The 24,799-nt window shown below is 47.5% G+C and overlaps 1 protein-coding gene across 3 annotated transcripts in view; it reads right to left on the reverse strand.

Annotated features, from left to right (window-relative positions):
• pacrg (PARK2 co-regulated) overlaps positions 1-24,799 on the reverse strand; it is a 350,906-nt gene that overhangs the window by 255,806 nt on the left and 70,301 nt on the right. For 2 of the 3 annotated variants that reach the window (XM_070898403.1, XM_070898405.1), the window contains exon 2: positions 14,225-14,359. The exons of the other annotated variant lie outside the window; for it this stretch is intronic. In XM_070898403.1, the coding sequence (XP_070754504.1) occupies positions 14,225-14,359 (135 nt within the window). The remainder of the gene's footprint in view (positions 1-14,224; positions 14,360-24,799) is intronic. 3 annotated transcript variants of the gene reach the window in all.

The raw sequence follows: 24,799 nt of genomic DNA on the forward strand, positions 1-24,799 counted from the left end.
TCGCTGTCGATACCGGGGGTGGGGCACACCGGCGCGGTGCTCCCGGCGATACTGCTCAGCCCCGTCGGTACCGGCACACTGAATTCACCGAGCGGCGCTAATAAGAGCGGCGCGGCTCCGAGATCTTTAGCGCCCCGTGTTCCCACCCTTTCCAGGAGCGCTAACCGGCTGAATTTCTCCCCCCAAGAGAGTAAGAGAGACAAATCGGAGACAGTGATAAAAGGGACACAAAAAAAGAGTTTTACAGCTTTGCTAATGGTAGAAAGAAAATCAAATAACGGGTGGGTAAATTAGATGAAACTACAGATGAACAGGATACGGCAGGTATATTCAATACATTTTTCACATCACTTTTCAGAAAGGGGGACTGCAGACAGATTCCATTCATAGTGAATGGGGCTATAGAAAAGAATGAGTTATTCACAAACTGGGCGGGTTAAATCATCACAAAGCACCAAGGGCAAGTGAGGATTGAAAGGAAGAAACTAGTGGTGCTTTCTTTGTACAGGACGAGGAGATAGCAAGTCCAGTTTGAAAAATTCAGAAAGGGTAACAAGAACATAAGAACATAAGAATTAGGAACAGGAGTAGGCCATCTAGCCCCTCGAGCCTGCTCTACCATTAACAAGATCATGGCTGATCTGGCCGTGGACTCAGCTCCACTTACCCGCCCGCTCCCCGTAACCCGTATTCCCTTATTGGTTAAAAATCTATCTATCTGTGATTTGAATACATTCAATGAGCTAGCCTTAACTGCTTCCTTGGGCAGAGAATTCCACAGATTCACAACCCTCTGGGAGAAGAAATTCCTTCTCAACTCGGTTTTAAATTGACTCCCCTGTATTTTGAGGCTGTACTCCCTAGTTCTAGTCTGCCCGACCAGTGGAAACAACCTCTCTGCCTCTATCTTGTCTATCCCTTTCATGATTTTAAATGTTTCTATAAGATCACCCCTCATCGTTCTGAACTCCAACGAGTAAAGACCCAGTTTACTCAATCTATCATCATAAGGTAACCCCCTCGTCTCCGGAATCAGCCTAGTGAATCGTCTCTGTACCCCCTCCAAAGCTAGTATATCCTTCCTTAAGTAAGGTGACCAAAACTGCACGCAGTACTCCAGGTGCGGCCTCACCAATACCCTATACAGTTGCAGCAGGACCTCCCTGCTTTTGTACTCCATCCCTCTCGCAATGAAGGCCAACATTCCATTCACCTTCCTGATTACCTGCTGCACCTGCAAACTAACTTTTTGGGATTCATGCACAAGGACCCCCAGGTCCCTCTGCACCGGAGCATGTTGTAATTTCTCCCCATTCAAATAATATTCCCTTTTACTGTTTTTTTTCCCAAGGTGGATGACCTCACACTTTTCGACATTGTATTCCATCTGCCAAACCTTAGCCCATTCGCTTAACCTATCTAAATCTCTCTGCATTTAGGGTGACCCTGGTAATTACAGGCCAGTTATCCAAACACCTGGTGCAAAACTGCTTGAAGACATGATAGTGGATGCTTTAAATGAACATTTAAAGAATACAGGTCTGGCAGCACGGTTTCACATGCAGGTCACGGTGTACAAACCTCCTGGAATTCTTTGAAAAGGTCCAAGTTAAAGGATGAGTGGCATCCAATAGATCTCCTACATGGAACATAGTCTACCTGGGAAACAATAATCAGCGAGTTCCACACAGATCTGCTCTGGAACCATCGTGACTTACAATGGCAAGCGGTGTGGAAGGGGGTGATTGAAGGAGGAGACAGCGAGGCTTTGTCACAACTCCATAAATGAGAGAGGAGAACCAAAGAAGTACACAATGGCATCTGAAGTTTGATAAGCTCATAATAAAGGATGAAACGGAGTACTGTGAGCAATGAGCAAGTGTGACCTTAGCTCCTTTACTGAGAAGCCAGAGTGCAGGTGCCTCGTGGGTGACCTGCTTATATACAGTGCTCCCAAGGGATGCTGGGATCTCTTGGGACTCCAACAGGTAGGCCCTCTGGTGGTGGTATGATACAGGTTACCAAGGGTTAAATACATAACATCACTCCCTCGTAAAGTTAATAATACAATTATTTACAGGGCGAGACGATCTGGGGCTTTTCGCTCCCTTGTCGATCGTCTCGGTACAAATGCGGGTGTGAGTGGGTTGGTTGGTTCTTCACTGGGCTGCTGGGCAGCCGGCTTTGCCGGGCTGCTGAGGATGGTGAGTTCGGCTTCGTGGTCAACCATGATGTCGGAAGCCACTTGTGTGTGTGTTGGAGGGTCAAAGTTGGTGGTGTCTTCTTCGGGTTGTTCGTAGCTGTTGATGAACCGCAATTTGATTTGGTTCAAATGCTTTCTGCACGTTAGTCCATTGGCCAATTTCACCTGAAACACCCTACTCCCTTCTTTGGCTATGACCGTGCCAGTGAGCCATTTGGAATCATGTCTATAATTGAGTACAAACACAGCATCATTGACCTCAATATCGCGTGACAAGTTTGCACGGTCATGGTACATACTTTGTTGATGCCGTCTGCCCTCGACGTGATCATGGAGATCAGGGTGGACGAGAGAGAGCCTTGTTTTTAGCGCCCTTTTCATGAGCAGCTCGACTGGGGGAATCCCGGTGAGCGAGTGGGGTCTGGTGCGGTAGCTGAGCAGGACTCGGGACAGTCGGGTCTGCAGGGAGCCTTCCGACATGCGTTTCAAGCTTTACTTGATGGTCTGAACTGCCCATTCTGCCTGGCCGTTGGATGCGGGCTTGAACGGGGCAGATGTGACGTGCTTGATCCCATTGCGGGTAATGAATTCCTTGAATTCAGCACTGGTGAAACACGGCCCATTGTCGCTGACTAGGATATCAGGCAGGCCGTGTGTAGCAAACATGGCTCGTAGGCTTTCGATGGTGGCTGTGGATGTGCTTACAGACATTATTACACATTTCAACCATTTTGAATAAGCATCCACAACCACCAGGAACCTTTTGCTAGAAATGGGCCCGCATATTCCACGGTTTGGAGGGCCACGACCACAAACTTAGCGGTGCCTCTCTGGGTGCATTGCTCAGCTGAGAGCAAGTGTTGCACTGGCGCACGCATGACTCTAAATCTGAGTCGATGCCGGGCCACCACACATGGGATCTGGCTATGGCTTTCATCATTTCAATGCCTGGGTGGGTGCTGTGTAGGTCACAAATGAACGTTTCTCTGCCCTTCTTGGGCAAGACCATGCAATGATTCCACAACAGATAGTCCGCCTGCAAGGACATTTCATCTTTGTGCCTGTGGAACGGCTTAATCACCTCCTGCATCTCCGCTGGGATGCTGGACCAGCTCCCATGGAGGACACGGTTTTTTACCAATGACAGTAAAGGATCCTGGCTGGTCCAGGTCCTAATCTGGCGGGCCGTAATGGGTGACTTTTCGTTTTCGAATGCATCCATTACCATGAGCAAGTCTGCAGGCTGTGCCATTTCCACCCCGGTGGTGGGCAATGGTAGCCGACTAAGAGCATCCGCGCAGTTCTCTGTGCCCGGTCTCTGGCGGATTACATAGTTGTATGCCGACAGCGTGAGCGCACATCTTTGGATGCGGGCAGAGGCTTTGGTGTTAATCCCTTTGCTCTCTGAGAATAGCGATATGAGCGGCTTGTGGTCAGTTTCAAGCTCAAACTTGAGGCCAAACAAATACTGGTGCATTCTTTTCACCCAGTAAACGCACGCCAGAGCCTCTTTTTCAATCATGCTGTAGGCCCTTTCGGCCTTGGACAGACTCCTGGACACATAGGCGACTGGTTGCAAAATCCACGATTCGTTAGTCTGTTGTAACACACACCCGACCCCGTATGACAACGCATCACAAGCTAGCACTAATCGTTTACATGGGCTATACAGGACAAGCAGTTTGTTTGAACACAACAGAGTTCTGGCTTTCTCAAAGCCAGCCTCTTGTGATTTCCCCCATACCCAGTCGTCTCCCTTGCGCAGTAGCACATGTAGGGGTTCTAGCAAGGTGCTTAACCCGGGTAGGAAATTGCCGAAATAGTTGAGGAGTCCCAGGAATGACCACAGCTCCATCACGTTCTGTGGTCTCGGCGCGTTCTTGATGGCCTCTGTCTTGGTGTCGGTGGGTCTGATGCCGTCTGCTGCAATTCTTCTCCCTAAGAACTCGACCTCCGGCGCCAGGAAAACACACTTCGAGCGTTTCAACCTGAGTCCCACACGATCCAACCGACTAAGAACCTCTTCCAGTTTCTTCAAGTGCTCAATGGTATCCCGACCTGTAACCAGTATATCGTCCTGGAAAACCACGGTGCAAGGGACCGACTTTAGCAGACTCTCCATGTTCCGTTGGAAGATTGCCGCGACCGACTGAATCCTGAACGGGCACCTCTTATAGATGAACAGATCTTTGTGCGTGTTGATGCAGGTGAGGCTTTTCAAAGATTCCTCCAGCTCCTGCGTCATGTAGGCCAAGGTCAGGTCCAGCTTGGTGAATGTCTTCCCTTCAGCCAGGATCGCAAATAGGTCGTCTGCCTTGGGTAGCGGGTACTGGCCCTGTAGCGAAAAACAGTTAATCGTTGTTTTATAGTCCCCACAAATTCGACTGTGCCGTCACCTTTAAGTACTGGGACAATCGGACTGGCCCACTTGTTGAATTCCACCGGTGTGACAATACCTGCTCGCTGCAGCCTGTCCAGCTCAATTTCCACTTTCTCACGCATCATATACGGTACCGCCCGTGCCTTGTGGCGGATGGGTCGCGTACCGGGAACCAAATGGATCTGCACATTCGCCCCCCCAAGAAGCTTCCAATGCCTGGCTCAAACAACGATGGAAATCTGCTCAGAACCTGGGCACATGAGACGTCGTCAACGGACGAAAGCGCTCGGATGTCGTCCCAGTTCCAGCGGATTTTTCCCAGCCAGCTTCTGCCAAACAGTGTGGGGCCATCCTCTGGCACAATCCACAGTGGGAATTCGTGCATTGCTCCATCATAGGAGACTCTGACTTTTGCACTGCCAATTACAGGGATCAGTTCCTTGGTGTAAGTTCTGAGCTTGGTGTGAATGGGGCTGAGCTCGGGCCTGTGTGCCTTGTTGCACCACAGCCTGTCGAAGGCCTTTTTACTCATTATGGACTGGCTCGCACCCGTGTCCAGTTCCATGGATACTGGAATTCCGTTCAGTTCAACTTTCAACATTATTGGTGGACATTTCGTGGTGAAGGTGTGTACCCCGTACACTTCTGCCTCCTCGGTTCAAGTCTCCAATTCAGCCTGATCCACAGTGGATCGATCTTCCTCTGGAAGGTGGTGGTTTGCAGGGTTTGCAGCTCGCCTGCACACTCGCTGGAGGTGTCCCATTGTTCTGTAGCCGTTGCACGCATAGAGATTGAAGCAGCATTGATGGGTCCGATGATCACCTCCACAACCCCAACAAGGTGTTAACTGCCTCGCATTAACAATTGATGGCAGACTCTGGGTCATCGGAGGTCGTGCAGCAGCCGGCGTGTACGTTCTGCCATGTATATTCCTGCTCGAAAACAACGTTACTTTATGCACAGTACTGGCCGAAACCTCTTTATGCTGCAAAATTTAGTGTTGTCGCTGGTGGACATAAATGTCTGAATTATTGTTATGGCTTTGCTCAGGTTCGGAGTTTCAACAGTCAATAGTTTGCGAAGGATTACCTCATGGCCAATGCCAAGCACAAAAAAGTCTCTCAGCATTTGTTCTAGGAATCCCTCAAATTCGCAATGTCCTGCAAGGTGCCTTAATTCGGCAACATAGCTTGCCAATTCCTGGCCCTCCGACCGTTGACACGTGTAGATACCTCGCCATCAAAACACTTTCTTTAGGATTTAGGTGCTCCCAGACCAGCGTACACAATTCTTCGTAGGGTTTAGTTGTTGTTTTTATCGGAGCTAGAAGATTCTTCATGAGGCCATAGGTTGTTGCCCCACAGACGGTAAGGAGGATCGCCCTTCGTTTGGCAGTGTTCTCATCCCCCTCCAGCTCGTTGGCCATGAAGTATTGGTCGAGTCTCTCCACGAAGGTCTCCCAATCGCCCTCTTCTGAGAACTTCTCCAGGATACCAACTGTTTTTTGCATTTTCGCACGGTTGTTCGTTATCTCGTCGCCAATTGATACGCTCATAATAAAGGATGAAACAGTACTGTGAGCAATGAGTAAGTGTGACCTTAGCTCCTTTAATAAGACTCCAGAGTGCAGATACGGTGTGGGTGGTCTGCTTATATACAGTGCTCCCAAGGAATGCTAGGATCCCTTGGGACTCCATCAGGTGGGCCCTCTGGTGGTGGTGTGATACAGGTTACCAAGGGTTAAATACATAACACAGTTCAAACATTCAACTGACCTCGGAGCTTCGTGATTATTAAACCCTACCCTCCGTAATATCGTCTTGCCTCAGCTGAAACCCTCATCCATCCCTTTGTTACCTCCAGACTTCCAATGCACTCCTGGCTGGCCTCCCACATTCTACCCTACATAAACTAGAGGTCATCCAAAACTCGACAACCCTTGTCCTAACTCGCACCAAGTCCTGCTCACCCATCATCCTCTGTGCTCGCTTACCTATATTGGCTCCCAATTAAGCAACACCTCGATTTCAAAATTCTCATCCTTATTTTCAAATCCCTCCATGGCCCTCACCCCTCCTTATCTCTGTAATCTCCTCCAACCCCACAACCCACCCCCCCCCCCCCCCACCCCCAAGATGTCTGCACTCCTCTAATTCTGCCCTCCTGAGCATCCCTGATTATAATCGCTCCACCATTGGTGGCCGTGCCTTCAGCTGCCTGGGCCCCAAGCTCTGGAACTCCCTGCCTTAACAAAACTGTCTCTCTTTCCTCCTTCAAGATGCTCCTTAAAACCTACCTCTTTGATCAAGCTTTTGGTCACCTGCCCTAACTTCTACTTATGCGGCTCAGTGTTAAATTTTTATTGTATAATACTCCTGTGAAGTGCTTTGGGACGTTTTACTATGTTAAAGGCGCTATATAAATATAAGTTGTTGTTGTGATTATAACATTAAATTTACTGACGACACAAAACTCTGTGCCCAAACAATGAGTAGAAAGAAGACTGAATATCTCCTGCGACACTTGAACCAGTTATAAAGCTGGGCCAACATAGGCCGATAGAGTTTAAGGTGATGCATTAGAGTGATGCATACAGGTTGGGAATGGGTAACAGTGAGCAAAGCTTATCGTGAAAGGGCTTCCTCACCGAGGCCGAGAAAGAGGAGGATTTGGGGGTTGGTTATCTGCTCATCCTCCCACAAATCTGCTCAGTGTGCGGCAGTTATTAATAAGGCAGATCAGCTGTTGGGGTGTAACTGAACATAAGAACATAAGAATTAGGAGCAGAAGTAGGGCAAACAGCCCCTCGAGCCGGCTCCACCATTGAATTAGATCACGGCTGATCTTTGACCTCAACTCCACTTTCCCGCCCAATCCCCATATCCCATGTTTCCCCTAGAGTCCAAAAATCCATCGATCTCAGCCTTGAATATACTCAGAGACTGAGCCTCCATAGCCCTATGGGGCAGAGAATTCCAAAGATTCACAATCCACTGAGTGAAGAAATTCCTCCTCATCTCAGTCTTAAAAGGCTGACCCCTTATCCTGAGACTGTGCCCCCGAAACAAACTCAGCATCTACCCTGTCAATCCCGCTCAGAATCTTAGATGTTTCAATGAGATCACCTCTCATTCTTCTAAATTCCGTGGACGCACACGCACACGCACACAGACACAGACACAGACACAGACACCAGCTATACCCTCTCCTGGGAGAGGCAAAGAGAGGAAGGAATCAGTGGCCAAAAAAAACTCTTGGAATTTCCTCTCTGATTCCCGAAGCTGGTCAAACAGGTTCCCGGAGACAACAGGGACTACCAGACACATCCCCCAATATCCACTGAACCTCCGTTTGGAGTCACGTTGCCCAACCAGATACCTTTTGAATGCTGCAGGACTCGTTGTATATGCTGCCCACTTGTTCGAGAGGTCACCGACTCCGTAAAAAACACCTCCTGCTGTCTAACTTAGTTCCTCAGCTTATGCAACTTACTCATGTCTTCTGGTGCTCCCTAAGCTATGGAACTCAAATAGTCTATCCATGTGGATCAAAAGTAATCTTTTCATTATTCTGAAGATCTCAATCACATGTCCTCGAAGTCTATGATTTTCCAGAGCAAAAAGCCTCAGTGTATTCTACTGAGAATAATATACCCTGCTTTGCACTGTAATGTCTTAATGGATTCTGGAAAGTAAGAGTAATTGTGATATTCTTAAATCAGCTATTGATTAAGCATTACGGTACCAGAATACAGAATAAGTATCTAGGCCAAAGTGAAGGATAAGGAGCCGGACTGTACCACCTCCAGGGAATGTACCACCTCCCCGGAACTGGGCTGGAAGAATGTTCTTCCCAGGGAATCTGGTACCAGTTATGTCACCAGTTGTAGTACAAGAGTGTGATAGGGAACGTGGGAATGGGGGGATGGGGAACGTGGGGATGGGGAACGTGGGAACGGGGGGATGGGGAACGGGGGGATGGGGAATGTGGGAACGGGGGGATGGGGAACGTGGGAACGGGGGGGGTGGGGAACGTGGGAACGGGGGGATGGGGAACGGGGGGTTGGGGAACGTGGGAACGGGGGGATGGGGAACGGGGGGTTGGGGAACGTGGGAACGAGGGGGATGGGGAACAGGGGGATGGGGAACGTGGGAACGAGGGGATGAGGAATGTGGGAACAGGGGGATGGGGAACGTGGGAATGAGGAGATGGGGAACGTGGGAACGGGGGGATGGGGAACGTGGGAACGAGGGGGATGGGGAACAGGGGGATGGGGAATGTGGGAACGAGGGGATGGGGAACATGGGAACGGGGGATGGGGAATGTGGGAACGAGGGAACATGGGAACGGGAGAACGTAGGAACGTGGGATGGGGAACGTGGGAACGGGGGGGATGGGGAACGTGGGAACGGGAGGATGGGGAACAGGGGGATGGGGAACGTGGGAACGGGGGGATGGGGAACGGAGGGGATGTGGGGAACGTCATTCTGTGAGCAGAAAGATGTCACACAATGGAGGAAGATTTCTCAATATTTACACAAAATATTACTCCATGTAATTTGGAATTCGGAAACTTGGGTCCAAGCACTTTGGGACATCCTGAAGTTGTGAAAGGCGCTACATAAATGCAAATCTTTCTTTCTTCAAGACTGGATTGTAGCCAATTGTTGGTTGCAATGTCGGATTTGACTTCTGGGGAAAGTAGCATCCTTCAGTGCAGATGTCCAGTTGAGAACCTGCAGGTATTTGGTGTCTTTCAGACGTACATACGATACACATCCTCAATGTTTAGGATTTGCTCATCGACCATCCTGATTCAACTTGGCGCACACACAACCTGTTTATATTCAGCTGCACACTGTTCCTGGCGAGTTCCCCGGTGAGAAACTCCCTCAGCTACATCCAACACCGCTGTGGAATTTCTTGACATCTTTCAGGAAGAATGGTTAGTTGGCAAGATGTCATTATATTTTCAGATAATAAGCTCTCCAGAGTCAGAGGTTTGACTATTGCTCTCTGCCTGGGTTTGCTTTCTCAGAGTTATTAGTCCGCACTCCCAGGCTGGTTGTTGGAAGAGTTCTGAAAACTTTTCCAAAATAATTTTTTTTAGTTTAAATGAAAATTCTTAACTGTGTACATTTCATGCATTTAAGATTATACAAACCGTTTTTTTATTCGTTCCTGGGATGTGGGTGTCGCTGACAAGGCCAGCATTTATTGCCCATCCCTAATTGCCCCTTGAGAAGGTGGTGGTGAGCCGCCTCCTTGAACCGCTGCAGTCCGTGTGGTGAAGGTGCTCCCACAGTGCTCTTAGGGAGGGAGTTCCAGGATTGTGACCCAGCGACGATGAAGGAACGGCCGATATATTTCCAAGTCAGGATGGTGTGTGACTTGGAGGGGAACGTGAAGGTGGTGGTGTTCCCATGCGCCTGCTGCCCATGTCCTTTTAGGCGGGTTTGGGAGGTGCTGCCGAAGAAGCCTTGGCGAGTTGCTGCAGTGCATCTTGTAGATGGTACACACTGCAGCCACGGTGCGCCGGTGGTGGAGGGAGTGAGTGTTGAAGGTGGTGGATGGGGTGCCGACCAAGCTGGCTGCTTTGTCCTGGATGGTGTCGAGCTTCTTGAGTGTTGTTGGAGCTGCACTCATCCAGGCAAGTGGAGAGTATTCCATCACACTCCTGACTTGTACCTTGTAGATGGTTTCGGCTTTGGGGAGTCAGGAGGTGAGACACTCACCGTAGAATACCCAGCCTCTGATCTGCTCTTGTTGCCACAGTATTTATGTGGTTGGTCCAGTTAAGTTTCTGGTCAATGGTGACCCCCAGGATGTTGATGGTGGGGGATTCGGCGATGGTAATGCTGTTGAATGTCAAGGGGCGGTGGTTAGACTCTCGCTTGTTGGAGATGGTCATTGCCTGGCACTGTGTGGCGCGAATGTTACTTGCCACTTATCAGCCCAAGTCTGAATGTTGTCCAGGTCTTGCTACATTCGGGCACGCACTGCTTCATTTTCTAACTAGTTGCAAATGGAAGTGAACAGTGTGCAGTCTTCAGCGAACATCCCCACTTCTGACCTTATGATGGAGGGAAGGTCATTGATGAAACAACTGAAGATGGTTGGACCTAGGACACTGCCCTGAGGAACCCCTGCAGCCCTGTCGTGTGGCAAGGAATGTGGTTTTGAGTTTGGAATCTATGGTTCTGGGAACATAAGAATTAGGAACAGGAGTAGGCCATCTAGCCCCTCGAGCCTGCTCCGCCATTCAATAAGATCATGGCTGATCTGGCCGTGGACTCAGCTCCACTTACCCGCCCGCTCCCCATAACCTTTAATTACCTTATTGGTTAAAAATCTATCTATCTGTGACTTGAATACATTCAATGAGCTAGCCTCAATTGCTTCCTTGGGCAGAGAATTCCACAGATTCACAACCCTCTGGGAGAAGAAATTCCTTCTCAACTAGGTTTTAAATTGGCTCCCCCGTATTTTGAGGCTGTGCCCCCTAGTTCTAGTCTCCCCGACCAGTGGAAACAACCTCTCTGCCTCTATCTTGTCTATCCCTTTCATTATTTTAAATGTTTCTATAAGATCACCCCTCATCCTTCTGAACTCCAACGAGTAAAGACCCAGTCTACTCAATCTATCATCATAAGGTAACCCCTTCATCTCCGGAATCAGCCTAGTGAATCGTCTCTGTACCCCCTCCAAAGCTAGTATATCCTTCCTTAAGTAAGGTGACCAAAACTGCACGCAGTACTCCAGGTGCGGCCTCACCAATACCCTGTACAGTTGCAGCAGGACCTCCCTGCTTTTGTACTCCATCCCTTTCGCAATGAAGGCCAACATTCCATTCGCCTTCCTGATTACCTGCTGCACCTGCAAACTAACCTTTTGGGATTCATGCACAAGGACCCCCAGGTCCCTCTGCACCGCAGCATGTTGTAATTTCTCCCCATTCAAATAATATTCCCTTTTACTGTTTTTTTTTCCCAAGGTGGATGACCTCACACTTTCCGACATTGTATTCCATCTGCCAAACCTTAGCCCATTCGCTTAACCTATCCAAATCTCCTTGCAGCCTCTCTGTGTCCTCTACACAACCCGCTTTCCCATTAATCTTTGTGTCATCTGAAAATTTTGTTACACTACACTCCGTCCCCTCTTCCAGATCATCTATGTATATTGTAAACAGTTGTGGTCCCAGCACCGATCCCTGTGGCACACCACTAACCACCGATTTCCAACCCGAAAAGGACCCATTTATCCCGACTCTCTGCTTTCTGTTCGCCAGCCAATTCTCGATCCATGCTAATACATTTCCTCTGACTCCGCATACCTTTATCTTCTGCAGTAACCTTTTGTGTGGCACCTTATCGAATGCCTTTTGAAAATCTAAATACACCACATCCATCGGTACACCTCTATCCACCATGCTCGTTATATCCTCAAAGAATTCCAGTAAATTAGTTAAACATGATTTCCCTTTCATGAATCCATGCTGCGTCTGCTTGATTGCACTATTCCTATCTAGATGTCCCGCTATTTCTTCCTTAATGATAGCTTCAAGCATTTTCCCCGCTACAGATGTTAAACTAACTGGCCTATAGTTACCTGCCTTTTGTCTGCCCCCTTTTTTAAACAGAAGTGTTACATTAGCTGCTTTCCAATCCGCTGGTACCTCCCCAGAGTCCAGAGAATTTTGGTAGATTATAACGAATGCATCTGCTATAACTTCTGCCATCTCTTTTAATACCCTGGAATGCATTTCATCAAGACCAGGGGACTTGTCTATCTTGAGTCCCATTAGTCTGTCCAGCACTACCCCCCTAGTGATAGTGATCATCTCAAGGTCCTCCCTTCCCACATTCCTGTGACCATCAATTTTTGGCATGGTTTTTGTTTCTTCCACTGTGAAGACCGAAGCAAAATAATTGTTTACGGTCTCAGCCATTTCCACATTTCCCATTATTCAATCCCCCTTCTCATCTTCTAAGGGACCAACATTTACTTTAGTCACTCTCTACCGGTTTATATATCGGTAAAAGCTTTTACTATCTGTTTTTATGTTTTGCGCAATTTTACTTTCGTAATCTATCTTTCCTTTCTTTATCGCTTTCTTAGTCATTCTTTGCTGTCGTTTAAAATTTTCCCAATCTTCTAGTTTCCCACTAACCTTGGCCACCTTATACGCATTGGTTTTTAATTTGATACTCTCCTTTATTTCCTTGGTTATCCCTTCTCTTACCGCCCTTCTTTTTCACTGGAATATATTTTTGTTGAGCACTATGAAAGAGCTCCTTAAAAGTCCTCCACTGTTCCTCAATTGTGCCACCGTTTAGTCTGTGTTCCCAGTCTACTTTAGCCAACTCTGCCCTCATCCCACTGTAGTCCCCTTTGTTTAAGCATAGCACGCTCGTTTGAGACACTACTTCCTCACCCTCAATCTGTATTACAAATTCAACCATACTGTGATCACTCAATATTCCTGCGATGGTCCCATTGAGGACTGATACACATGCCGAGAATTGGGAACATTCAGATATTCCACAGTAGCTTGTGGGTGCTCAACAGAAACAGAATAGTACTACAAAGTGTCATTTGTCATTGAAAAAATAATGTGCTTTGAACAGTGGTGGTAGCGACTACCTTACCTTATGTGCATTATTTAACTGTATTTTTGTATGCAAGATTAATTGAATAAATTAGAAAGGCTGATATTCTGGAATACATTGATTCAAATTTGTATTTATTATCTTCATCTATTTTATGAAAAAGCCGCTACCATTTGTTACTGCTTGTAAAAAAATAACCATACTGTCCACTTTTAGATTTATTGCTTTGTGACTTTGTGAGCATTCCGAGACATGGAAACAGACGGTTTCTCTAAAAGCTTTCTCAGTAATGAAATCTCTAATTTCCTAATCAGTTTAAAAAATGCTTCAATGGGGTCCCTTGACATGGCACTTAGATACAAATTGTTGAGAGAAAATAAAGTGAATTGGATTAATAAAAGGATTTCTGTTATACTATTTTTTGTAAAAGCTGAATAACAGCATTAGAGACTGGAACTAATCGATTCATTTCCAAACCAATTAACCTTTCACAAGGGAAAACGGAGGAGACGCAATGATTTGAGGCTGGAGGTCAAGCAGAGAGGAACGTGACTGACAATGATTACATTAGCAATCCTGCATCGGAAGTGAAAGTTGTAAAATCGGTCCGAGCTTAATTTACATTCTACGCTTGATTACAGACGGTACACATTTATGACCTAGCTACTTAGCTAATTAAGGGTCGCATTCAAAGATACAGCCAGCAGTGCAGGATAGAGTTATGACAATGGACTAAGTCGGAGGCATTTTATCAGTTATCAGCGAGAGGCTGGCTGGAATAGCTGAGTCTTGCAAATCCTCGTAAAAATAGAAATAGATGGCTGGGTAAAAAGGCTTTTAAAAAAAGCACTTCTGACCCTGTCATCTCACGAAGCACATAATTTAATCATTAGAACGGGGACAAGGCTGCCTCCTGGGTGTGTTTACAGTGCCACTTATGGAAATACTCAATCAAAATAATTGATGAGCGAAATTTGTTGGTGGCGGGAGATGCTTCTTGAATGTTATCGACGTTAATATCGCACCAACCTTCCAGGCGATTCGGTTCCCTTTCGTGTCGTGCTCCATGGCGACAGGGAAGTCCCCCCTCTCGTAAAACTTCCGAAACGCTGTTGGTTTTATCGGTCTCTCTTTAAACGCCCCAGCCACGGGAGGTCCGACCGCCTGTTAAAGCAACATAGGCAAGGGTTAATTCCCTGATAAAAGGAAGACTTGCATTTATATCGCGCCTTTCACAACCACAGGACAACCCAAATGCTTCAGAGCCAATGAAGTACTTTTTAAAAAAAGTGTATGAGAACATAAGAATTAGGAGCAGGAGTCGGCCATTCGGCCCCTCGAGCCGGCTCCGCCATTCACTTAGATCATGGCTGATCATCGACCCCAACTCCACTCTCCCGCCCGATCCCCATATCCCTCGGTTCCTCTCGAGTGCAAAAATCTATCAAAACCAGCCTTAACGCCTGAGCATCCACAGCCCTCTGGGGCAGAGAATTCCAAAGATTCACCACCCTCTGAGTGAAGAAATTCCTCCTCATCTCGGTTTTAAATGGCCGACCCCTTATCCTGAGACTGTGACCCCTGGTTCTAGATTCTCCAGCCCGGGGGAAACATCCTCCCTGCATCTACCCTGTCAATCCTCCTCAGAATCGTGTGTGTTTCAATGAGATCACCTCTCATTCTTCTAAACTCCAGAGTACAGACACCCAAGTGTAATGAAGGAAACAGAGACTGCACTCCAAAAAGAAAAGCTTTGGTATATTTACACAAACAATATGGACTAACTGGCCTTTAGATTGGCCTTAGATAGATGCCAGTCCTCAACACATAGGCTTCACACACTCAGTGGTAATTGCATGTCTGAGTGATGGAACTAGGATCTCATGTAATTTGGGATTCGTGAAACTTTTATATTTCGTCGACTTGAACTTTGAAAAACACCCAGTAAAATCAGTAACTTTGTCCTTCCAAACCTGAACTGTGTCTGGGAAAGCATTTGAAGCTGGATGGAATAATGGTGTTAATGTTGGGACAATTTGAGGTGAGAAATTCAGAGTATTCCACAAGAAGTACATTACACAAAGTGAAATTGTATTTGCTTAAGCAGGCTTTTCCCTGTGAAATATTGGTATCCATGTCCGAACTACACCTGGTGATTAGAGTGTAGATTTATTATTGGCAAATAAAACATTGTCGCCATACATGATCAATAGATCATTGGGTAACTCTGGAAAAGTTTGCATCATAGAATGATTCAGCACAGAAGGAGGCCATTCAGCCCATCAAGCCTGTGCCGGCTCTCTGAATGAGCAATCCAATCAGTCCCATTCCCAGTCAGGTTACCTCATCAACTGACCAATAATTAGATCAACATTACAATATTATTGGAGCACTCCGAGAGGAGTCTTATACTGCAATCTGCTGACACTACATTGGTAAGGAGGAGATATTAAAGAAAGAAAGACTTGCATTTCTATAGTGCCTTTCACGACCACCGTGCGTCTCAAAGCACTTTACAGCCAATTAAGTACTTTTTGGAGTGTAGTCACTGTGGTAATGTAAGAAACGCGGCAGCCAATCTGCACAGCAAGCTCCCACAAACAGCAATGTGATAATGACCAGATAATCTGTTCTTTTGTTATGTTGATTGAGGGATAAATATTGGCCCCAGGACACCGGGGATAACTCCCCTGCTCTTCTTTGAAATAGTCTCATGGGATCTTTTACATCCACCTGAGAGAGCAGACGGGGCCTCGGTTTAACGTCTCATCCGGAAGACAGCACCTCTGACACTGCAGCACTCCCTCAGCCATCATCATCATCATAGGCTTCCACTCTTAGAATGAGTTCTTAGGTGGCTTAACAGTCCAATATGAGAGCCACAGTCTCTGTCACAGGTCAGGCAAACAGTCACTGAGGGAAAGGGAGGGTGGGACAGGTTTGGCGCACACTCCTTCCGCTGCCTGCGCTTGATTTCTGCATGCTCTCGGCGACGAGACTCGAGGTGCTCAGCGCCCTCCCAGATGCACTTCCTCCACTTAGGGCGGTCTTTGGCCAGGGACTCCCAGGTGTCGGTGAGGATGTTGCACTTTATCAGGGAGGCTTTGAGGGTGTCCTTGTAACGTTTCCTCTGCCCACCTTTGGCTCGTTTGCCATGATGGAGTTCCGAGTAGAGCGCTTGATTTAGGAGTCTCGTGTCGGGCATGCGGACAATGTGACCTGCCCAGCGGAGCTGATTGAGTGTGGTTAGTGCTTCGATGCTGGGGATGTTGGCCTGGTCGAGGACGCTGATGTTTGTGCGTCTGTCCTCCCAGGGGATTTGTAGGATCTTGCGGAGGCATCATTGGTGATATATCTCCAGTGACTTGAGGTGTCTACTGTACATGGTCCATATCTCTGAGCCATACAGGAGGGCGGGTATTACTGCAGCTCTGTAAACTATGAGCTTGGTGGTAGATTTGAGGGCCTGGTCTTCGAACACTCTTTTCCTCAGGCAGCCGAAGGCTGTGCTGGTGCACTGGAGGCGGTGTTGAATCTCCGCAGTAATGTCTGCTCTTGTTGATGAGGCTCCCAGGGTATGGGAAATGGTCCATGTTGTCAAGGGCCGCGCTATGGATCTTGATGCCTGGAGGGCAGTGCTGTGCGGCGAGGACAGTCTGGTGGAGGACCTTTGTCTAGCGTTTACCGTAAGGTCCATGCTTTCATACGCCTCAGTAAATACGTCGACTATGTCCTGGAGTTCAGCCTCTGTATGTACGCAGATGCAAGTGTCATCCGCCTACTGTAGCTCGACGGCAGAGGTTGGGATGGTCTTGGACCTGGCCTGGAGACGGCGACAGTTGAACAGGTTCCCATTAGTTTAGTTCCACTCCAGCGGGGAGCTTGTTGGCTGTGAGGTGGAGCATGGCAGTGAGGAAGATTGAGAAGAGGGTTGGTGCGATGACGCAGCCCTGTTTGACCCCGGTCCGGACGTGGATTAGGACATAATGGATCCGTTGGTAGGGATCACGACCTGCATGTGGTCGTGGTGCAGTATTGCCCCTCTGACAGTGCAGCACTCCCTCAGTACTGCCCCTCCGACAGTGCAGCACTCCCTCAGTACTGCCCCTCCGACAGTGCAGCACTCCCTCAGTACTGCCCCTCTGACAGTGCAGCACTCACTCAGTACTGCCCCTCCGACAGTGCAGCACTCCCTCAGCACTGCCCCTCCGACAGTGCAGCACTCCCTCAGTACTGCCCCTCTGACAGTGCAGCACTCACTCAGTACTGCCCCTCCGACAGTGCAGCACTCACTCAGTACTGCCCCTCCGACAGTGCAGCACTCCCTCAGTACTGCCCCTCCAACAGTGCAGCACTCCCTCAGTACTGCCCCTCGACAGTGCAGCACTCCCTCAGTACTGCCCCTCTGACAGTGCAGCACCCCCTCAGTACTGCCCCTCCGACAGTGCGGCGCTCCCTCAGTACTGCCCCTCGACAGTACTGCCCCTCCGACAGTGCAGCACTCCCTGAGTACTGCCCCTCCGACAGTGCAGCGCTCCCTCCGTACTGCCCCTCCGACATTGCAGCGCTCCCTCCATACTGCCCCTCCGACAGTGCGGCGCTCCCTCAGTACTGCCCCTCCGACAGTGCAGCGCTCCCTCAGTACTGCCCCTCCGACAGTGCAGCGCTCCCTCAGTACTGCCCCTCCGACAGTGCAGCGCTCCCTCAGTACTGCCCCTCCGACAGTGCAGCGCTCCCTCAGTACTGCCCCTCCGACAGTGCAGCGCTCCCTCAGTACTGCCCCTCCGACAGTGCAGCACTCCCTGAGTACTGCCCCTCCGACAGTGCAGCGCTCCCTCAGCACTGCCCCTCCGACAGTGCAGCGCTCCCTCCGTACTGCCCCTCCGACAGTGCGGCGCTCCCTCAGTCCTGCCCCTCCGACAGTGCAGCGCTCCCTCAGCACTGCCCCTCCGACAGTGCAGCGCTCCCTCCGTACTGCCCCTCCGACAGTGCAGCGCTCCCTCCGTACTGCCCCTCCGACAGTGCGGCGCTCCCTCCGTACTGCCCCTCCGACAGTGCAGCGCTCCCTCCGTACTGCCCCTCCGACATTGCAGCGCTCCCTCAGCATGTAATACCCCACCTTAAGTCATATAAAATCCGACAGTGCTATTCTCCACTCCAAATCATGAATAATTGAAGAACTAGCCATTCCTTCACTCTTCCCACCTCTTGCAAATTTAAAACAAAAGTGGCTAATCCTGGGTCTCCAGAATACTATCTCCGCTCAGCGGGTGTTGATCGAATCACTGAAACCTCCACTGCCTGCCCTGAAGCCCACGATGGTGGGTGCACGGATTCAGCTTGAGAATGTGCTGATGTTTTGATTCTGTAATTACATGTATCGAAGCTGTCACAGCAAAGCAAGGCAGTGCTGAGTTACGCAACACGCTGGAGACTTCCTTCCAAGCGGTTTTAGTGCTTGGGAGCCGATATAGAAAGAAACTCTCCTTTAAAGAGCTCAATAAATTATACAACAGTGTCGAGCTCGGTCACCCGAGCTCAAATATTAAAGCTGGGCCAAAACTAACGGCATGTCTTTGCTGAAGAAAATGAGTGGACCATGTGGCCATTTGAAAAATTGTGCCAAAAATTGATTCAGGTCAGCATCAATTTGTACAGGGGTTATGCATCATGATATTGTCAAATTACATTTGCAAATCAAAAATAAACGTTTTGTTTTTTTAAATGAAGACTTGTTGCTGCCACTGGTTATATAAGTTGGACACCCAGCGAGTGTGCTGGATGTTGGTTCACTAAATTCCTTCAAGCGAGAGCCTGTTTGTGGCTGGGGCACCTTGTACTAAAGTTAGGTACTGCAGGGAACTATTCGGGCTGGAGAAATCTCCTAGACTGGTTTAATCCCCTTGGTGGTGAGGGGTGAAGGGGAAATTTCCCAGAAGTTCCCCCTTCACCCCCCCCACCCCCACACATCCCTCCCATCAAACTGGCCTGTGGTTTTTAAATCTGCTTTTTCGCTTCCCCCAGGAAATCACATGATTTCGGGATGGGGTGGGGACTGTGTGTATATATATATCGTGGTGCAGAAGGTATCACAATTGTGTGGGGCACAAGAACTGGAGGAGCCCAGTCAGCCCCTCCCACCATTCAATGAGGTCATGGCTGATCTGTGACCTAATATACAAATATATTCTGACACTGCAGGAGAAGGATAATAAAATTCAGACATTCCAAATGGGAGTTTGAGTTAATAGTTTCCTAATTGAATTCATGTCCTTGCTCGGTTCCAATGTGTTGTTTAGCTTTGCTGCATTTTACAGTGATCACCCTTCAAATACTTATATTATTATTCAAATACATTTTCACCTTTATAAAAAGAAAGCACTTTACTTTTCGGAGAGATTCAAATGAGAAGAGATTGTGTCAGAATTTCACACCGCCCATTTTGAGTAGTACGAATGGACAGTGCACACAAGGGAAGGTGTTATTTACAACCCTAAAAAAAAGATCCAGTTCTGAATCTAAATCTGTATGGGACTAAATTGGCAAGGATCATGCTGTCACTAAGGGATATGAACTGTGCCAGTTTGAATTTGTCCGCACTAGCATTTTTTTTTTACATCAGTTCACAGTTCAATTCACTTGTACATTGGCGCAGCCTTAGAATCATTATTCACTCTCTTGATTAAAACAGGCCACTTACTCAAGCACCCATTCTCAGTTCAACTCAGCTAGTCTAGCGGAACACGTTTTTAAAATTCCTATAAATTCACGCATTCAACGGTATGTTAAGACGAGATATCAAGTGAAGAAGTAAAACAGCATGACAAACCTGACTAGCATCTTAATATTTAGTTCTAGCTCGGAGTTAACAAACACATATATAAAGGTCAGCTTTTCAAGGAGTAGGGGAAAAAAATCTATGCTGCCAGTGCAGTCTCTCACTTCCCAACATGAGCAAGTCGGAAATAAAAAGAAAAGAATATTGGAAATACTCAGCAGGTCAGGCAGCATCTGTGGAGAGAGAAACAGAGTTAATGTTTCAGGTCGATTACCTTTTGCCAGAACTGGAACTGAAACCTTTACCTCAACCTGAAACATTAACTCTGTTTCTCTCTCCACAGATGCTGCTGCCTGACCGTCTGAGTATTCCCTGCAATTGATACTTTTATTTCAGATTCCTATCATCCGCAGTGTTTTTGTATGAGTAGGTTGGATTTCCCCGCAGGCTGTTGACTGCTTGGTGGAGCTTGGTGGCCAAGACCAGCTTAGTTCCTGCATTATGGCAAACTGATGCTCTATAATGCACCCTTGATCAGCTAAGAGCGAGGTCTTTGAATTCTCGCAGTTCTGGACACATCGTGCAAAAATATCCACTGTATAAATATTCTTCTTTTGTCACCCCAGGGAAACCTGGGATAAAATTGAGTTACTTTAAATTGCAGCGATGCAAATTAAGTTTTATTTTCACATCTGGAGGAGGTCAAGACTGAAACTGCGTTTTAGAAACATAGAAAATAGGTGCAGGAGCAGGCCATTCAGCCCTTCTAGCCTGCACCGCCATTCAATGAGTTCATGGCTGAACATGAAACTTCAGTACCCCCTTCCTGCTATAGAAACATTTTATTTCGAGTTATGCAAAGCAATCTTCTCTCCGACATAAAAACCACAAAAACTAAATACAAGAACCACCGACAGAACTTGACATTCTGCTGCAGCTGTGTTGAACTGTTGGAATCTTTGCATTATGGAGTACGGCCCTGAAACTGCTGCCTCTCTGGGTGCGTACGATGTTCCGGGTTTAAACACATGATGCGCATGAATTGTCTTTTGACAGATCGCACGCATCCCCGGGAGAAGGGTCTTCGCGGGCGGAGATTTGGGCAATTTGCTCCACTCCTGCCCAGCGAATGTTCTTCAAACTCTTACACCTGGTAAAAGCAAGCTCAAGGCCTACTTTTACCAGCATAAAAGTTTTAAAAGATGGAAAAAATAAATGCTATTACTTATTTTCATATTAAAACCCTGTCTATGAAGGCAAGTTTATTTTTAACACTATTAAAACATTTAAAACAAAATTTCAAAAAAATAAATTGTTCTCTAAAACATTTAATTGAATGCAATTTCTATTAATTTTTAAAAAGTGAAGTGTTTTTTTATTTGTGTGTGTGTTTATTTGATGTTGTGGATGTTCTCACTGATTGTATTGGAAGCTCGGAGCTGCCATTATTATCAATGAGAATACTGCATTGTGATTGGTGGTCCAGGCCCATGTGATCCCCGGATGCCCGTACGCTCCCGGGATAAGTGGGCCCCTGCGCTGGGCTGCTCATCCAGGCCTCGGAGCGCAAGTGTTCGTTCCTCTGGGACTTTCGGAAAAAAACCTTTGGTTGGAGGCGTCTGCCAAGCCTCCAACCGCAATTTCTGGCCCTGCATCTTTAATGGTTCAGGCTACATGGCGGCATTCCTCAAACTCATCAGGAGCAACAGTGCAGGATATATATCTGTAATATGTAACAAACCTTAGGGCTGCACTTCCTGTCCGCAAGATGTTGCTGTCCATTATCACATGTTTTTAAACACATGTGACAATTTGATCCCATTCTAAACTCCTGTACTTCCATTTATAATGGTAACTGGCTATGTAAACTTGTCACGCTGTAGTTACACCCTCTTGCCATTGGTGGCATTGTAGGCCATTATTTTTACATTTCCCAGCATGGCAGAGAAATCATACGCTCCAACCAATTCTGTTTTTCTGCTTCTTGTGTTGCCGTACATTTTTGCTATTTGACTATAAATAATATGAAGTCAAAGTATTATTATCTAAAAATAATGATGGAATGTATGACTTTAAAATGGATACCGAATGACATCTCCATGCCCTGGTATAATTATCTCCACCCTGGAATGCAGCTGCATTTTTTAAGATGGGTAGGGGGTAGAAATCCGTCTGATTATCAGACGCTGCGTATAACGGGAGGCTGATCCAATACTGCCCGCTTTGCACCATCACCAGAAACTAATTTCTAGATGGTCTTAACTCCCTGGGTGCCGTGTCACAGGAAATCAACTGGCGATATAGTCAAAGTCTTGCATATTGCATGCAATTTTTACAAGCAACACACTTATTTCCTGTCATTCTTTATCCACCACACTTCCAATGTCACACCTCGCTGTATCCTCTAGCAACACAGGAGGAAGCCTTTCTGCCACTCGAGCCTGTTCTACATTCAATTAGATCGTGGCAGTTCTGTAATTTGCATTTGTTGCATACCCCTTGACACACATACGGAACAGAAATCTATCGCTCTCGGTCTTGAAAATTTCAATTGACCCAGTATCCGGGGGAAGGGACTGCCAGATTTCCACTGCTCGTATGTGAAGGCATCCAATTCAGACCTCTTGCCTATCACCCTCCTTAAACCTCTCCACCCCTCTTCTCCTCCTTCAAAAGACTCTCTTAAAACCTGCCTCTTTGAACAAGCTTTTGGTCACCTGTCCCAAATATCTCCTTATGTGGCTTGGTGTCAAATGTTGTTTCAGAACACTCCCGTGAAGCTCCTTGGGATGTTTCACTAAGTTAAAGGCGCTATATAAATGCAAGTTGTTGTTATCTATTTGGTGTGTTGCTTCCGAACTCACTCCTGAATGGCCTAAAGCTCTAACTTTCAGATTCTGCCCTCTTGTTTTGGATTCCCACAACGGAGGAAGTCGTTTCTCTGTACCCACTGTTAAGTCTTGAATAAAGAGTCAGACTAGATACTGCAAGCTCAAAATAGGTGTGACCGTAGTCCTTAATTACAGATCTCATTAAGAGTGCCTCGCCAGCCTGTGAGGTCTCCTTACATACAGGTACTCCCAAGGGCTTGTGGGATCCCTTGGGACTCCAGCGGTTAAGCCCTCTGGTGGTTAGACATGGTATTTACAGGTTTACATACATAACACCTACCCTATTGAATTTATGGACCATTTAGAGCATCCCTCAACCTTCTGAACTCCAGTGAATACAAGCCAACTTTATGCAACTTGTCCGCATAACTTAACTCTTTAAACCACGATTGTATTCTGGTGAATCCATGATCAGCCATGATCTTATTGACAGAGCAGGCTCGAGGGGCCGAATGGCCGACTCCTGCTCCTATTTCTTATGAATCTGCAAGGTGTTCCTTCTCAAAGTCAACATATCCTTCCTAACTCCCTGTAATGTCACCGAGGATCTGCCAGTCTATATAAAAAGTCTTACATCCAGCACACCTGCATCACATTTCAGTCTTCGTGACAGATTAAAGAAATCTTTAATACATACTAATTTAGAGAGCGAGAGAAAATCATTTCCTGCTGATTTTTCTGACCTTGGATATAGCTAACATCTGCTAATCTTATCTGGAAACAATTACCCTCTAATTGTCCTAATAAAATTGCTAACAGCAATCAGACCTGCAGCTTGAGAGGGACAGACCAGAGATCAAGTGTAGTACCGTTTCTGACCAGCCACCATGACCCCAGGGTGGTTCCTCCCTGGTCAGGAAGGTATATGCTTGCATTTTTGGAAACAGGAGGTGGGTGGGATTGGTGACCCATCCACCTCCACGGAGGTGTGTGGGGGACCTGACCCATCCACCTCCATGGCACGAACCTGGTATTGCAGTACTTCCAGGAACGGTGCAGTGGCTCTAGGCCTTTTGGCTAAGAGCATTGGCGCAGAGTGATCCTTGGCATGTGCAAGGTGACCTCTGGCGTTTGTGATTTGACAAAGAATTGGAACGATTGGCTACGAATTTAAAAAAAAAAACATGGCCCCACTCTCCCTGCTGTTGCTCCTGCCTGGAAGGCCTTTGTGAGCCCTGTGAAACAGCCCAGGAAGAGGAGGAAGGGGCTTACTACAATTCCAATTCATCCAGAGGAAGAGGAGGAGAGCAGAAAACTCAACAACCTTTAATACTGCTGCAGAGAGTTGGAGAGAGGAGGAAAAAGAACAACAACTATCCAGTGTGGAAGGAGGGAGAAACTTCATCAACCAAAGGTGGGTGTGTTTTTTTGCATTCCCCTAAAGACTTTGTTGTATCAGTGGGGGGAGGAAAGAAGACCATTTCGAGGCCGGAACATCGCGGGGGGTGTGTGTGTGTGGAAGTGTGTGTGGGGGTCTTGCTTACAGCTAGGCCCCACACACCACTGAAGCACCCCTCCCCCATTGCCTAGCCTGGGATAGCTGGAGCTACCTGGCTGAAGACTGATTAATCACCCTATTTAACATCGTTGGGAGTGTGTGCCTGGGTGGCTCCAGCTGCCCCAGGTGAAGACATCTTCTCACCCCACCCGAAGACCATCCTAAAGACTGTGTCTTGCTTTTTTTCCCATCATCTGGGGAGTGTACCCCAAAGAAAACACCCACCCATCGCTGTGAGGGGAGACCTGCCCTCGCAGCTTCCTTCATTCCCACCCTCCCTCTCTCTTTCTCTCTCTCTCTGTCTCTCCCCTCTCTCTGAGAGCCCTTTCCTCCTAATTGAAAAAAAACAGTTAAGACAACTGAGCAGAGGGAGCAAGGCCCCTCCCCAATTGTCAACTAGGGGAGAGGTGTGCCTCTTTGTGAGCTCCTCTGCTCAT

Source organism: Pristiophorus japonicus, chromosome 14, assembly GCF_044704955.1.
Source record: "Pristiophorus japonicus isolate sPriJap1 chromosome 14, sPriJap1.hap1, whole genome shotgun sequence".
Classification (NCBI taxonomy): domain Eukaryota; kingdom Metazoa; phylum Chordata; class Chondrichthyes; family Pristiophoridae; genus Pristiophorus; species Pristiophorus japonicus.